The sequence below is a fragment of the Spinacia oleracea genome, chromosome 2 (genome assembly GCF_020520425.1).
Source record: "Spinacia oleracea cultivar Varoflay chromosome 2, BTI_SOV_V1, whole genome shotgun sequence".
Lineage (NCBI taxonomy): Eukaryota > Viridiplantae > Streptophyta > Magnoliopsida > Caryophyllales > Amaranthaceae > Spinacia > Spinacia oleracea.
This window is the reverse complement of record NC_079488.1, coordinates 80,640,509-80,657,970: the sequence shown is the minus strand read 5'-3', so window position 1 is coordinate 80,657,970 and position 17,462 is coordinate 80,640,509. Positions and strand designations below refer to the sequence as shown.

The 17,462-nt window shown below is 37.2% G+C and overlaps 1 protein-coding gene and 1 long non-coding RNA gene across 3 annotated transcripts; one reads left to right on the top strand and one right to left on the bottom strand.

Annotated features, from left to right (window-relative positions):
• Nucleotides 1-3,079: 3,079 nt before the first annotated feature.
• LOC110796115 (probable splicing factor 3A subunit 1) lies at nucleotides 3,080-10,460 on the top strand. Of its 2 annotated transcripts, XR_002535517.2 has the most exons (4): nucleotides 3,118-3,325; nucleotides 4,306-6,594; nucleotides 9,796-10,133; nucleotides 10,264-10,460. XR_002535517.2 is itself a non-coding variant. In XM_022001146.2 (3 exons), exons 2-3 carry the CDS (start codon nucleotides 4,444-4,446, stop codon nucleotides 10,060-10,062), a joined length of 2,418 nt encoding a protein of 805 aa, XP_021856838.1. In that variant the 5' UTR covers nucleotides 3,080-3,325; nucleotides 4,306-4,443; the 3' UTR covers nucleotides 10,063-10,267. The 2 variants fall into 2 exon arrangements, 1 of the variants encoding a protein (XP_021856838.1); XM_022001146.2 differs by having other exon boundaries at nucleotides 3,080-3,325; nucleotides 9,796-10,267.
• A 1,450-nt stretch (nucleotides 10,461-11,910) lies between these two features.
• On the bottom strand, nucleotides 11,911-17,008 carry LOC130467029 (uncharacterized). Its single transcript, XR_008927186.1, has 3 exons — nucleotides 16,882-17,008; nucleotides 16,543-16,599; nucleotides 11,911-13,617 (listed from the first exon to the last, which is right to left on the bottom strand). It is a non-coding gene; the product is annotated as an uncharacterized lncRNA (long non-coding RNA).
• Between the last annotated feature and the right edge of the window lie 454 nt (nucleotides 17,009-17,462).

The window sequence follows — 17,462 nt, the reverse complement described above, 5'->3', positions numbered from 1 at the left end:
TATGAATCCAAATTAAATGTAGTTTTGGAATCACGAAGCATTGAGTTGAACACTCAATTTTTATCAATGCTTAACAACCAAATATCCTTGTCTATTTAATTCTCAAATGAGTGTAGCTACTAGACATTCGAATGGCTCGATGCTCAGAAAACTTTAGAAGCTTCTAGTGAGATAATCTTGTTGAAGAAAATGTTCAACATAAATAAAATGGTAAAAGCTTTGTTGAAAAGGCATTGGACATGTCTAACAAAGTATAAAATTCAACACTTGAGAAGTCAAATCTTAAGACTATAAGAAAGGGTACAAGAAATAGATAAACAAGGAACAAGTGAAAGTAATTTACAATTCCGTTTCTACCTATAAGTTTATGATTGACGAGAAGTGACCTAGAAATCAAACTTCCTTGATATCATATACCGCTTGAGGTTCTTACTTCGGTAATAACTCAAACTAGGCTACACTGATGACCTACAAGTGGGAAATGAAGCATGCATTGCTACATTAGTTGTAGGGTCATCTAGTTTGTTTTAAGTCCTTTCAAGGCTGGAACTTAATGGTTATTTTGTTCCATAATCGACATACCCAAATTTCTGTTTCAAACACAGAAAGACTCACATTCAAAGAAAACAAAAACAATGTTTGTTTGTTTGAATGAAATGGTCTTTTCAGGTTGAGTCATGTATGCTTGATCAAAACAAAAAACTCTTAAACAACAAAAAATTTACTAGGTATAAATCAATCTCTTGATTTGAGTTACACTAATCTTTGGCAGTGTTGGTTAGACCATATCAACAAGTTAACATTCTAAAGCTCCATTTTGATGGACTTTTGAAAGTTTATTGATTTCTAGATCGTTTAAGACAAGCTAGTCTTACTTGTGGAAAGTAACAAAAGAAGTGAACTATTGTTAGAACTCTTAGACAATAGAATTCAAAGCTAAAAAAAGATTTTATGACTTTATTATTTCACCTGGGTTTGAGTAAATATGGATTTATTCACTCAATGTGATGTAAGTTTGAATCTATTGGCTAGTTCAAAGATTCATAGAGAAGTATTAAATCTACTTGAAAAAAAATCAAAAAGATATAGGTTAGACCACATTGATGATTACTTATACCAAGAATGATCATCAATGAGTGTGTGTAGTAATTTCAAGATCGAGCTCCATAAGATATGGTGTATCTAAAATGGAAATATCAAAGTCAATTGGTACTTGATTCAATCAACGATGACTCATAAAGATTTTTTTCTATAATTTCTAAACGAAATGCTCAACTACCACAAAACTAAACCAAATTCGCCAAAGCTATTGAAAAGTTATTTCAAAATATCATATCTTTTTAATAATATATACATATATCTAAGAGTTCCTAAACTCAGTGGGAGCTTAGTGTTTGTTATTCAACAAACTAAGGCCCTGGTATAGATATATATTTCATTGTGATTTATTCAAATGAGACATAATGGGAAGCAGAACCAGACAAAATTCAACATCACACATTTCAAACATTTGAGGAGCTTTAATTTGAACAATTTAACACTGTAATTATCAACACAAAATCACAGGAAAGAACTATCAACAACCAACTCAATTGCAACAAAATTTGACATGAACTACAATTTAATAAGTAAAACTCATTAGCTAACCCTAAAATTTAATAAATCCCTAAAAATAACTTACAATAGGAGAAGGTGTAGATATGGTGGCGGCCGGAGGAGTGGTAACAGTCGGCGAAGTGGTGGCCATCGGTGGAGAAGCAGTGGATTTTGCGAGAAACTTTTCACAACTTCTTCAATTCCACCCTAATTGAAGTTGACATGAGTTGGTTAAGGGTCTCTCGCTCCTTAACCAAGGTCTCGGATTCGAGCTTTGGGTATGAAAAAACTTCATATGGGAGGGATGCTGCCCATTGAGGTACCTACTCAAACTCACGCGGGAGATTAGTCCACTCACCAAAGGCAGTGTGAGCTCCTCGTAGTAGAACAAAAAAATATATAACTATAAAACATTAAAATCACTCATCAATTGTATAACCCTAAATTTTACATAAATCAGCAAAAATATCACTCACGCATTGCAGCAGAGGAGACAACGCGTGGATGATGACAACGTCGAGATGGTGGCGGCGCGGTGGTTGCAGCAGGTGAGGAGACGGTGGCGATGAGGAGAGCAAATCACGAAGGAGAGCAAAAACGAAGGTGAGAAAATAAGGCTCCCGAGAGTAATTCACGAGGAGAGAGAAAGGGAGCACTAGAAGTGAGGAGAGAGAAAATACTTGTTTATTTGTTTCATAATTTGCTCGCTTTTCTTTTGCAACATTTATAGTTATGTCATTACTAAACGTGGTAGGTAAACGTTTAGATCTGATCACAACGAATGCACGAGCTTGCTTCTCATTCTTCTCATTTTAAGCTCCCTTTTCATTTGGGCGAAAATATATATTATGAGATATTTTATTTTATCTTTCAAGAAAAGGCTTCAAATAATTATTTTTTGTATATACATGTTTATTTTTTACTGTATTTTGTAGGAAAAATACAAAAAATATAGATATAGGCGTACAACCGGTCTAAACCAGTTCGGTCCGGTCCGAGTCAGGTACAAGCATAACCGTACCGGTCTCCAGATCTGAGATTATCCAAACAAAAGGTCTTGCGCGCACTAGGTGTACAATAAATTTATTGTACACCAAGATAATTTTTACCCAATTTTTTGTAACTTTAACCTAGTTTTGATTAACTTTTATATTAGTAATAAAAAAGTTGATAGATAAACATTTTAAAGGGTTAAATGTTTGATTTTATACATTATTTGTCATTTTAAAGAAATAAGTTTTACTAAAATTAAAAAATTTATCACTAAAAAATACCTAACTTTTACATATATAAGCTTAACTTTTAAGCATTTTGAGTTAACTTTTACTTTGGTGTACAATATTTATTGTACACCCATTGTAAATAAGAATTTGTGTTGTCCAAAAACCAGTATTTCAGTACAGTCAGGATTTTGGACCGGTGATTGGATGAACACCCCTATCCGGCTATTCATGCCCGTGTCGAACTCGGCCCGGACCATAATACATACTTTTGGAGGTTGCTGCGTGTTTTTTTTGTGTTAAAAAATAAAAGTAAATAGATGTCAGAGTAATTTTCTCCTCAAACTCCAAATCTTTAGCTCTGCATCTCCTTCCTTTTCCCACATTTCTCCTCCTCTGAAAACCCTAAACCCTAACAACAAAATCCAAATCTGTAGTTGGTAGTTGTATCTATAGTCCGGGCCGCCTCTTCCAACCACCTCTCCTTCTCTGCTGCTGCGCTATTCTTGGTAATTATCCACAATCGATTTTTCTGTTGATATTATTTGTATTTTTGTGATATATTTCGATTTTTCTGATATGAGGGTTTCAAATTGTTAAATTGTGAAATTGATTTGGTGTTTTTCATGAGAAATTCTATTTGAAATTCCTATACTCCTTTTTAATATGATTCTATTTTTCTGACAATCACCCTCCATCGAACTAGTGATTGTTCAGCTAGATTAATTACTGAGATTTAAGCAAAGATATATACGGAGTAGTGTATTTCGGAAGTTTTTGTGATAGTTGATCACTTCCCTAAAGAAGATGGCTTAATTAGGGTCGCTCCTTAAAGAAGATAGCTTAATCAGGGTTGCTCCTTAAAGAAGATGGCTTAGTTAGTCATTCAAAGTTTTAACAGTAGCTGCAATGGAAGAATGGTACACTATACAAATGGATGTGGGAATAAGCGATGCTGCTAAGATCCGCAATCATTTTCGCTCTTGAGGGAAGGGAAAGGCAGACGGTCATTTGTCTAATGAGAATAGACGAAAGTTGGTGAGAGTCAATTAGCTTAATTACTGAAATTTAAGCAAAGATATATAGTGTACTTGGGAAATTTTTGTAATAGTTGCTCACTTGCTCTTTAAAGAAGATGGCTTAATTAGGGAGTTTATTCCAAGTTGGTGAGAGTCAATTGGATTAATTACTGAAATTTAAGCAAAGATATATAATTATTTACTGTACTGCGGAAATTTTATTAACAGCTGCACAGTTACTCCTTAAAGAAGATGGCTTAATTAGTTGGTTTAGGGATAAACATAACTTGAAACTCAAAACAGCAACCACACCAGCTTTTTTTAGTCTAGTAGTATTAGTCTAGTTACTTGCAGTTTCCCTTTATAGTTTATTGTGGATATCTTTCTGTTTTTTCTTTTCTTCCTGTGTCATTTCTCATTACTTAATATGAGTATAAAGCTTATGGTTTCATGTGTAATTATTGATGCAGAATTACAGACCCTCAATTACAGAGAGTGGAGCGGTCTAACCCATGGATACTTAGTCTTCAATACACTGGAGATTCTGCTGTTTATTGTATCGGTCTGCGTTTTTTGATACTGGGTATTGAGAGGAAGGGGGTTACAAAATGATGAACACATTATCAATATTGACACTTCCGGCTCCACCGGAGGATGGGGATCTTGGTCCAATCCCAGCTGCTCAGTTGCCTCCCGACGAGGAGATGAAAGAAGCAGAAGATCAAAACAAAGCTAGCAAAGCAAGTTCAGTGGCAACACATACAAGAACTATTGGAATTATCTACCCCCCTCCGGATATTAGAACCATTGTTGATAAGACATCGCAGTTTGTGGCAAAAAATGGGCCCGAGTTTGAGAAGAGGATTATTGCCAATAATGCAGGAAATGTGAAGTTTAATTTTCTTAATGCCTCTGATCCTTACCATGCTTATTATCAACACCGGTTATCGGAGTTCAGGGCACAAGTTCAATCCTCATCTCTACAACCGTCTTCTCAGCCTGGTGATTCGACAGCCTCGGAGGCTGAGCCTGCTGTCCTTGCTGATGGTGTGCCTGCTGCAGAAGAGATGCCTGACCCTTCTGCGCAATTCCGATCTGTCCGTAAGGTTCTTGAGCCTCCAGAGGCTGAACAATATACTGTAAGGCTGCCTGAGGGGATTACAGGGGAGGAATTGGATATTATTAAGCTTACTGCACAATTTGTTGCTCGCAATGGGAAGTCATTTTTGACAGGGCTTACTAGTCGAGAGATGAACAACCCCCAATTCCATTTTATGAAGCCTACACATAGCATGTTTATGTTTTTCACTGCCCTTGCTGATGCTTATTCTAAGGTTCTGATGCCTTCAAAGGGCTTGACAGAAAAGCTAAGTAAGAGTGTTTCCGACAGGACAACTGTCCTTGAGCGGTGTTTGCATAGGCTTGAATGGGATAAATCACAGGAGCAAGCTAGGCAGAAAGCTGAAGATGAAATAGAGCATGAGAGAGTGCAGATGGCTAGTATAGATTGGCACGATTTTGTAGTGGTTGAATCAATTGACTTTGCAGATGACGAAGATGAGGCACTGCCTATGCCAATGACTCTTGAAGAAGTCGTAAGGAGAAGCAAGATTTCAACTAAGGATGGGGATGAAGAGGAGATTGTTGAGCCTGGAAAGGAGGTAGCGATGGAAATGGATGAGGAAGAAATGCAGCTTCTCCAAGAAGGTATGACGGGTACTAGCCTTGAGGAAAATGAAGAAGAAAAGAAGAATGAGGCCATGGCTGCTGTGGATGGAGACGATCCTCCGATGAGAATTGTGAAGAACTGGAAACGACCTGAAGAGAGAGTTCCTGCTGAAAGAGACCCTACAAAATTTGTGGTTTCTCCGATTACCGGTGAACTGATAACCATAAGTGAGATGTCAGAACACATGAGGATTTCCCTGATTGATCCAAAATACAAGGAGCAAAAGGAGAGGATGTTTGCCAAGATCCGAGAGACCACCCTTGCTCATGATGATGAGATTTCCAGAAATATTGTAGGACTGGCACGTACTCGTCCGGATATTTTTGGTACCACGGAGGAAGAAGTATCTAATGCCGTCAAAGCCGAGATAGAAAAGAAAAAAGATGAGCAGCCTAAGCAAGTCATATGGGATGGTCATACAGGGAGCATTGGTCGCACTGCCAATCAGGCCTTGTCTCAGAGTATGGGTGGGGAGGATCAAAATGAGATGAACTACATTGATGGAAGGCCTCTCCCAGGTCCAGCTGCTCCTCCTCCTCCGAGACCTGGTGTTCCTATGCTTCGTCCCCTACCTCCACCAGTCGGTTTATCTGTGAATATGCCGCGTGTACCAACCAGCAATATTCAGTATTCAGCTCCAACCTCTGGCGGGCTTATGGCACCACCTCCACCACGCCCTATGCACCAATTTAGTCAAATGGTTCCTCCGCCTCCTCCCCCTATGCAAATGGCTCCTGGACAGCAGCATATGATGATGAATCGTCCACCAATGCCTCCGCCCATGAACCAACCTGGTATTCCAGTGCCGCCTGCTCCAGGATCTCAATTTACACCGCTTGGTGGTCACCGGCCCTTTACCCCTGTTCCACCACATGGTATGCCACCAATGCCTATGCCCCAAGGAATGCCACCTCCGCCACCACCACCTGAGGAAGCTCCTCCTCCACTTCCTGAGGAACCAGAGCCCAAAAGACAGAAGTTGGAGGACTCTGTACTTATTCCAGAAGAGCAGTTCCTTGCTCAACATCCGGTATGGATTCTGTTTTCTTGCCAAAGTCTTTCTTTAAAAAATGTTGCCTCTGTAAATGCATTTCTCACAAGGTACTCAAACTCTGCAAATTATCTTGTTGTCTAAAGCTTTTTTTTTGTTATCGTACTATGCGGTTATGCCTTCTCTTGGAGCTGCCACTTTCTCATTTTATTACGGTCCCTTGCATCATTTAAGCTAGCTATGCTGTGGCGAGTTTCTCAAAATACCTCTCACTATCTTGCTAAGGGAGTTAAAGCTAGATTCAATATTGTCCAAATACATTAATACACACCGTATGGGACGAGTACTATCGTTCTTGCTAGCTAAAGTGAGTTTTAAGATGGGGATGAATGTCAATTATTGAAAACTACATGTTACGCGATTGCTGGAGTTGTATTAATTTTTTCTTTTTCTTTTGACCCTAATGGTAAAGAAATTGAGCCCTACGTCCACTTTTTCCTTGTTTAGCGGGTGGGTACACCCTTCATTAATTCATTATCATTAACCCATTGCCTCAAAGAGGCTTCCGCAAGAAGCGGGGTAAGGGGGGGGGGGGGTCCGACGTACGCAATCTTGCCCCTGCAATTGCAGAGAGGTTATTTCCAATTGACCCAAAAGCGATAACGGGACGACCACGGGACAACCATCTTCTACTTCATGGAAAGGAAGCGAAGAGATTTTAAGAACCATTTTGATTTAGTCCATTACATCCCACAGCCAAAAGAGCGAATGAATCTTTGGCTCCATCGGAAATGGACATTGGTAGGGACACCCAAATGATAGAAATCGCTAACTCTTCCCTATTACACCCGCTTTTACTCTGAGTGCTTAGCACCGCTTTTACTGTTCAGTGATCTGTGATCATTTGTTCAGCTTGAATTGAAGGGATAACTAGAGATATAAGCTATGTGAAGTTCTTAACAAGACTAATAGGCATTATTGTTCTCACTACAAGAACTTTTGTTAATAGTGTGTGGAAATATAGAAGATTTTGAGTTTATAGTCAAGTGTCGTCCACTCATACTGTTACTAATATTAGTTTACACTATTTTCTAAAACTCCTGGTGAGGCAAATCAAGAGAATGGATGCTAAACTTGTTCCTTTTTGTTTGGGTGGGTTGCGGAGTGAATAGAAATTAGATTAAGAATACCCGTTATACCTACATAACATTATTTCACATGCCTTCCTAGAATACTGCTTGGATTTCTTGAATTCACCATGTATTGTGTATGTACAAGACAACTCTAGGGAAATTACTTCTAGTATGAAAATATGAAACTTTGAAGCTGCCCTTCAATTCGAATGGATGTGTGGATTGCTGGTCTTTCAAGTGTGGCGGATTCTAGGCTATTAGCAAATATTATATCCTGAGACACGAGAAGATTCTAAGTGGAAATTAATTTTCGGTTGTAGCATAATGATAGTGAATCTTTGATATGGCTGATATGCCTGATATGCCTAATGAGGGTGTTGGAAGTGAGTAGTGAGACTAGAGACTAGTGAGAAGACTACCAGTCACTGGCGGACGGCGGACCCACGTTGGGGCCAAGGGGAGCACGTGCCACCCCTGAAAAAAAAATACTGAAAAGGTCAAAACGCAAAATAAGAATAGGGTTATATATTAAACCTGAACCAAATAAACATGGAAATGGATTGTGTCGTAGTGGTTGGCAAGGATAAAGTGCTTAACGTATTGCTAAAAATCAGGGGTTCGACGATCCTTATTGACATTTTTGGTTATTTTTTTGGTTCATTTTTAGCTTATTTGTTTCCTTCCTTTTCTTTTTAATTCGTTTTTTCTAATATATTGCTAGGTTGTCTATTTCGCTTTTTAAAATTAGTTCTACACCAACAGAAACATGTCCTGTTTTTACTTTTGCACCTTTATATTCAATTGGACTACACTATGAAGATAAAGAAAGAAAAACATGACAGTTAATTTTGGTTATTTTTTAGCTCATTTGTTCCTTTTTAATTCGTTTTCTTCTAATAACTCCATTAGTTGTCTCTAGCTTTAGCTTTTAAATTTATTTTTATTTTACACCAATGGAAGCATTGCCTTCTTTTTTTCCCACCGTTATTTTTAATTGAGTTATAGTATAAAAAAAATACTTTGTCGATAAAAAAAGTAAATTTAATCCCATCATTTACTGCTGTATCTTAATAATCGCCACTTTCAACTTTGTATTTTTTGTTACTTTTAGTGATATATAATTTGAATTTTGAAGTTTTTGTTACTTTTAGTGATATATATATATTAATGAAAAAAAATTCTCAAACAATTTGAATTTTGAAGTTCCATGCAATCAATTAACACAAATTTAACACCGAAAAAGTACATACGAGTTGCCCACTTTCAATACCCAAATTTTTGACATCGTCATTTTTTTATCTCAACGACTACAACTTTCGTGCCACCCCTGATCAAATATCCTGGGTCCGCCACTGCTACCAGTGCCTTGATCACTATAACTCTACAAGTTTTGTGTTTAATTTTCTTTTGAGGGGAAAGTTTTCTGTGTTTGTCGTGACTAATGGTGCTCTGTTCTTTTTTTATTGGAGTATGTGTTGAGGTATTAATTATATATACTTCCTCCATTCTTGAAAATTGCAACACTACAACTTTGTCAATTAGTACGTTTAATTTTCTGTCAGTAAAAATTAGTAAGAGCTGATAGTCTGATACTTGAAACTATGCATTGAGGATAAATGTAACAACATATTACACACTATCATTTGTTTTTATATACTTAATACTTTTAGTTGAAATATATGAAGTGTATGTGAAGTGGGATATGTGAAACTGTGAATAGGGAAAAAGTCAAATGATGCAATTCTTAAATAATAGGAGAAGCATACACACTGACACACATGCACACACTTGTGATTCACCATTATGGGTGAATATATCCTGATTATTGTTCAAAACTTCGTTTTGACTTTTGTTTTGTGCTATAAGCATTTCGTTAGATGTTTGCCAAGATTGCTTGCTTATCCTTAATATCATTGCAGAGTGTTTTTTTCATGGTGAAGTAGAGTGTATTTAATTGGAGAGGCATAAACTGTTCATAGATGCCACCTCACCTTAAGAAAGAAAACATATATGAGATAAAACGTACCCCATGAATGTCTTTTTTCTAACTGCCTGATTTGTTCCTTTTCGAATGGAGCTAACTGTTCGATTTTTTTTTTCTCTGCAGGGACCTGTTAGGATCAACATATCTGTTCCCAATATTGATGAAGGAAACCTTAAAGGTCAAGTTTTGGAAATTACCATGTCCTTAAACGAAACTGTCGGTAGTTTGAAAGAAAAGGTATCTGGAGAAATCCAACTCCCAGCAAACAAACAGAAATTGAGTGGAAAGGCTGGTTTTCTGAAGGACAATCTCAAACTTGCTTATTACAATGTTGGAGATGGAGAGACCTTTACTCTTTCTCTGAGGGAGCGTGGTGGCAGGAAAAGATGAGCAAATTCCTTAGGGGCTCCCAACAAAAGGCCCTTGTTGGAATAATCCCTAAAAATTCTCCATATAATCCTGTACGGTCCATGAATATTTTCTTTTGAGATGATTTCTTGGATATTTTTGTGGCCATGTATCTTAAGTTCAGTCTTGCTACTTGATAATCATTGTCAGTACTCACTAATCTGATTCTATTTGCCTTTGCAGCTGATCCCTTTCGCTCTCAAGTAGTCATGTCATGATTCTGAAACTAACTTTCTTCAAGTCTATTGACATCAGTGACTTAATTGTGTTTTTTCTGTTGGTTTTAGTCTGTTATTGGTTATCAGATTATTTTATTCTGGTAGTGCTAATATTTTTGTAGAACCTTTTGGTGATTGGTAGGGAAGAATACTCTTTATTCACTTTGGGCAAGGTTCCTTCTCTCTTGTTGGCAGATCCCCCTGGAACCTTTCGTGGTGTGCACTGTAGTGGCGATACTGCTACGTGTGGCTCCTTGTGAAGTAAATATTGCTTGTTCTGGCAACTCTCAAATTAGATCATTTTATAAGCTTTCTTGATTACACAACTGAATGAAGTGTGGAGATAATTAGTGTTTGATGCTTTTCTGTTTACCTTTGGACAGTGAAGTTACCTTTCTCAAAAGGGTTCGCAGATTGGCATCTGAAGTTCCCATTGGGCTCTTGTCATGTTACCTGAGACAGGTAGGAAAGAAGGGTTCTGTAGCATTTTGTTTAACTATAGAGTACACAAAAGTCGTTTAGCAAACCCTGAAATCTGACTTTCTTTTGCAGCATGTATATGGTATGCTGGTTTATAGTAGCACTACTTCGACATTTTTCTATAACAAATAGTTCTTCGCCTTGATTTTTCTCGTGTTCAGCGTGTTTGTTTGGCAACTATCCATTTGCTTTTGTGGCTCTTTCATTCTCATGCGTGTTAACCAAATTCTTCTACCAGATCAAAAACTGTACAAAAGCTGCTATGCTTGTCTCGCTGACAAAACAGGGTTTATCTTGCTGACAAAACAGGGTTTATCTTCTATATCAACGTGTTAAGTTTGCTTATGTTGATGCATTTGTGAATATGCAGAATACCTGAGTTGGATATGGAGTATTGTTACGGAGTATTTGTTTAAATAACAATTCTGTTACAGCCATTACGGGTTATTTTGTATGGGTTGAACACCGATTGCTCACAACAAAGACAATTGGGTAAAACTTTGGGCTTGATTTTGGTTTGGATTTGAGAAAAATTATAACAAAACATTTGCACTTGAAAATGAAAATTTGCGTTGAGACACAGTTAGGCCAACTTCAACCAAGACAGGTTTTATACCGATCATCTCCGTTGTTGCCTTGATTGCTATATCATCCTTCTGTAAAGGATACAAATATGAGTGTTAGGTGTCAACAAAGAGACCAAAGGTAGATTGTAGAACCCCGATGAAATGTTACTTGTGTTTGCAGGCGATTTACCAATGACCAAAGGGACCATCAATGTTGTCTTTATGAATACATTAAACATTATAGAAGCAATTTATAGAAGCAATTCACAGAGTCCGTAGTCATATACTCATAATAATCATAGGCATAATCCAGGATGATTGATGTATGCAATGTGCAATTAAGAGAAGTGGAGAGTTCAAATGAGTCGTAAATAAACCTATTATGATTGCTCAATGCAGAGACAAGTAAACAACTTCTATATCTAATGGAAACTGCAATTCTGCAAAGCTTTCATCTTTGACTTAACCAGAGGATTGCAACTTGCAAGTTCTTTTAAGAAAAGAATTAACAAAAACATGATTTCGCTTGCAATCAGTGTTATACGATGACGATATTAGGGGGGCTTTCTTACAGTAAGATTCAGGTATGAAAACATGTGATACAAACCATAGAATAATCATATTTTTCAGCTACCAATTGCTACATATTATTTTCCAATGAATCTTGATCAGGTTTAACATATATGCACAAGTAAAAACGGAAAGTTGTGGCAAAGTGCAAAGAACATACAGTATGTTTGATCCGAAATATATCTTCAACAGGCATCTTGAACAGCGTTTCAGAGTCCAAAGTGAACATGGTTACTGAACGTGTCCTTGTACCTTCAGAGATGTCACAATTGGTAGTTACTCTGCATTCATGAACCGGGAAAAATATCATCAATAGAAGAGGCAGTTTTGGAGGCCTAATTTCGAGCTGTTACCAGCGAACCTGGGACAAGCCATAGAACCCTTCTGTGAACAGTTGGTGCATGTGTAGGCTTTCCCCACTGGAACATCTGTGCGTTTGCCACAATTACAGCAACCTATGTATGCATGCACCCTATCAAAGTCCAGCTCGGGGACAACAACTTTCACCCAGAGGCGCTCCTCTTGCAATGTATTAATGTTCTGTACGTTACAACCAATGAGTGCGTCTGAGGAAACAACAACCACAATAAGTGCCCAACACAAGCCTACAACTTGAAGCTAGCAAACTAAAAAAGGAAAATACAGATATAGGGGTGCATCCTGCAACTATCATAACAAAAGAAGCCCGTCTACAATAACCTAAGCGAATTTAGGGCGTTTAAAAACAATCTCGGGTTCAAGAAGTCCTGAGAAGAACAGAGGCACTTCATTGCTGGAAGCAGCAACAACAACAACAACAACCCCTATAACATCTGGCCTAGATTTGCGCTTCTTTAAAGGGAGTGGGGGGGGGGGGGTGCAATGCTAGGAATTGGTAAGCCACACCGTGAGGATTCAAGCAGTCTTGCTTCACGAGCAACAACGAAGGTTCCATAGTTTGTTTGATACCTTGAACTCGCTCCATCACAGTCACGCAACTCTCCCTTTCAAGGGCACACAACAGAACATCAAATTTTGACCTTGTAGGGTCGTAATTTGCATCAACAACCTCAACATTGAAAGCTACCATTAAATAAGCTAGTGCCTTTTTTGTAAGGTTCTGCTTAGCTGCAGTAAGAATAGGGCAATAATCGCTCACAATGCACTCAAAGGCAAGGTTGTTTTGTGGAGTTGTAAGCGTGGACCATGAAGTGGACTAGTCAGGGTTGTGCTCAAGGGTCTGAATATGAGTGCTGAGTATTGGAACCTTCCTAAAGACCACTAGTAATACAGACATATAGTCCACAACAACGCACTTAGAAGCGTCAGCTACACCCTCACAGAAGACCTCGTGCATGACAACCTTAGGTGGCCCTTTTCCCACCCGTTCTAACTCACCCTTCTTGAGGATATACAGGCCAGCACACCGAGTAAATCTATGCTCCGACAGGAAGTGATATCTTCAACAAAGACGTTGTTTTTTTCATAAGATCACGAACGGCTTTCTGAGCTGCCATCTCACAATACTCCTCTATCTTCCCAGCCTCTCCACCGACATAAATGTAGGCAATGGGACCGCAGTCAGTCTTGACAAAAACACACAAGTTGTTCTTTGACACATCCACGAGTTGGTATACGGGGTCAGGAAAATGCAGGCATGCAGTTATCTACAAGAGCAGAGGGTGGAAGGGGATCACAACTTGTATGGGTGTGGTAGCCATGACCTGTAATGGCGAGAAAGAGAAGTTCAGCCTTAAAGTTAGAGCAAAACAGAACTTGTAAAGGCGTCTTAGGATAACGAGGAGGATGAGTTGATAACCTAGCCCTCATAGAAGAAAATTTAGCTGAAGCCTATGTCAAAAGCTCTATAATATAACTACAAAATAATCTGATGACAAACAAACCAAATTAACAGCAGGGGCATGAAAAGGAATGCGATTCATGGCAGAGCTAATCTGAAACCCTAACTTCTATCTAATTAAGAAGATGAAACCTAAAAGTAGTCAAAAAAAAAAAACACCACAAACTCAAGCCAAATTTCTAAGCATAATTTATGATTAAATTAATTTTGATCTAGTTACCCACTTAGAACTTGAAAGCTAGGGTTTGTTTGAAGTATATACAACAGAATGCATGAACCTAAAAGTGTAGTTGTAACTTGTAATGTAAACTAATAGGAAGCTAACATAAGAGATGCAAAACACATATAAAATAAGAAGGTAGAATACAAACCCTAGACAAAACAGAAGCAGGAAATGCAGAACAACAAACATTTATATGTTTGTAGGAACCAGAGTATGGTGCATCAATGTCCTTCTAAGTGGGTAAACAACAAACCAACCACCAAATATGTACTAAGCAAAGGATGAACATAAAAAATGAATTGAAAAAAGCTGGTGAAATTTGAAGGGTATATGATGTCAACGCGTGGTATGCAGATCTGTGATCGCTGATCAGAATCTTTGGGGAATTTTGTCAAATGAAGAGTAATGTCCATGGAAAGCATATTGGGGAAACCACTGTTGTTGATCTGTTATTATTATATTTAGAGTATTTGTATTCACATGTAACAGGGACTATGCACTACATCTTTAAAACAAGAATGAAAAGAAACAACTCAAACAAGCCTTACACAAAGAGAAGCAGAAGATGCAGCATAGCATAAAACAAACCAGCCACCAGATTTGAGATATGTACTAAGTAAAGAATGAACGCAAAAAATGAAATAAACAAAGCTGGTGAAATTCGAAGGGCATATATTTTCAATGTGTGGTATGAAGAACTGTGATAAATGATCGGAATCTTTAGTGAATTTGACAAATGAAGATTAATGTCCATGGAAAGCATATTAGGGAAACCAATGGTGTTGATATGTTATCATTATATTTAGGGTATTTGTATTAACATGCACTAAACAAGAATGACAGAAGAAGGAACCATGAAAATAACACTACCTCAGTGAGCTCTCTGATATGGAAGAAAAGAGATGCAAAGCTAGGCAAGACAAAAAAAAAACCAATGACTGAAGAGCAAAACAAACTAGTTGTATATATGATCTATAAAAAGCAGCATGGGCCACCAATGTTCAATGAATTTTAAAAAAAAGAAAATGCATGTAGGGGCAATAAAAAAACAGTAATGTAAAATAAAAGGCAAAATTAAAAAAAAGGGTAGAGCAAGTACTTGGCTTGCAGGCTGGCATGTTTTTTATAAAAAGTGGTCAGGAAAAGAAAATAGGAAGGTGAATAATAGAAAAATAAAAACCAAAGAAACAAAGTATGACTGATTCTTTAAAATAATAGAGACAAATAATTCCAAAGAAATAGAAGTACAACATTTGTACTAAAAGGCAAAGAGTAGAGCATTGTAACAGTAAAATCATATACAACCTACTTCACAACAAACGAGGGCTAGGCAGAGGTCTTATGCTTCCTAATGATGCTCCTCTACAATATACTTCCATTAAGATGGACCATTAACAAACACATACAATTAGCTAACTAATTAAAAATTAATCTAGACAAGTACAATGTAATCAAACACAAAGAACAAGCCAACTAAGAAGCTAGCAGATGTTATAAGCACACGACAGATGCAACATACATACGACTCTGGACCCCAGTTAAACATGAGAATTTAAACTAAAATAAAAGGAATATACTAAAGATGATAATGCACATCCTAACAATGTTAAGAACAACATACAATGCAAACCCTTACCCTAAACAAAAGAAAAACATAAACAACCTAAATAAGTACACTTTCACATAAAACAAAGAGAAGTGTATACAGGGGGGGGAATAAAAAATAAAAAATAAAAAATAAAAAGAAAAGAAACTGAGGAAGCAGGGCTGCAACTATAAAATAGCAAAAGGGAAAAAACGAATGGAAATTTAAAAGGCACACTGTTATCTATTAAAAATAGGCAGTAAAAAAGAGTATGACCAAAAAAATAAAAAGAATAGTACTTGTAGTACACACAGTATTGTTCTCAACAGTACCCAACTCCCACCAACTGAAGTCTACTCCATAGACCTTCACTGCCTCCAATTTTCACCCAATACACTTGTGTGTTTTTAAAAACCAACAAAGCCAAAACAAGGTTAGGAAAATGCAAGAGAAATATCCCAGTTTGGAAAAAGAACTATGCTAATCAGCCCTTATTAAAACATAAGCATACAAATAATTCAAATTAAGGTGTCAAATTAAGCAGGACAACACACACGAAATAGAAACCCAGGAAACGAACATGATTCAAAAAGTTCCATCGTCGTCAACATATGCAACCTACTGAGCATATACAATTATACTTTCTTATGACATCATAACCATTTTAATTGTGTTTTTTCTTTATTATTAGTAAAAGTATATAGTAACGAGATAATCACTGGAAATTTCAGATAATTTACACTTATTTATTCTTTGTATTTCGAATAAGTACAACAATTCCTCAAGACCACACCCTGTTCTTAACATCCACCCCCAACTACACTTTGTGTAAGACAACTGATACTTAAAGTATGTTCAACAAAAGTAATTCGAATTTAAATTCTAAGATGTACCATTTAGCAAACCAAGACCATATAATATCAAAACAATAAAGTATTATAACCACAAATTAAAACCGGCTACATTAATTAGAAATTTACCGGGATGTCATCAGATCAAGAAACTCGGAATGAATGATATTTCGTGTTCACTTCATCCTACAGTTTTGATTGAGAAAACAATAGAGATGAAATGAAAACCAAGAATTCGAAAATGTAATAATGAAACCCTAATTTTTGTTAATGTTGTTTGTAAGATAAAAAAAATCAATCTAATACAGTAATGCTAACAGTTTGACACCGGTACTGCCAATAATCAACAAAATGTTGGCCCTCCTCATTATAAGGGGTACACTGTAAAATTAAACTAATTAAAGTTGAACCGAGTTCTTAAAGACACTTTGCTTAATTGGATGGATATTTGATGATCATAGTTCATACCTAATACTTGATTTGTTTCTGTAGATTGGATGGATCTTCCAGGTTTCATTGTCATCATCATAGCGGTGGCTCTAAGTTTGATTACCTCCTATGCTCGTGGTGGTTAGATTGGGGCAGGAGTATGTTTGGCAGTCGGATGTTACTTGCTGCAAGAGCACATCCGAGCATTGTAGACACCTACTTTTGTCCCCATTTCCGAAAGGGAAGGTTCGATGATGAAAACATAAATCTCCACTTGACAACGCATCTCCTATAAAATAACGAATCTCAATCACCCTTCTCGTTTCACTCAAAACCTGCTATTTATAGAAACCTGCTATTTATGGAAACCTGCTAAAAATAGTAACTGCCGTAATGGGTAGTTGTTAAAAGTGGCAAGTCATAAAAGATAGAAACCTGTCAGAATTAGGTGTTGCACTCCAACATAAATCCTAAATGAGATAGGAATTATGAGAGAATCCTATTCCTAATATGATTCGAAAATAAGAGTCACGTATTAATTAAAATCCTAACGAGCCTAGAGTTCGTAACGGGCCCAGACGCATCCCGTCATAAAATTGATACGCACTAAAAGACTCGAT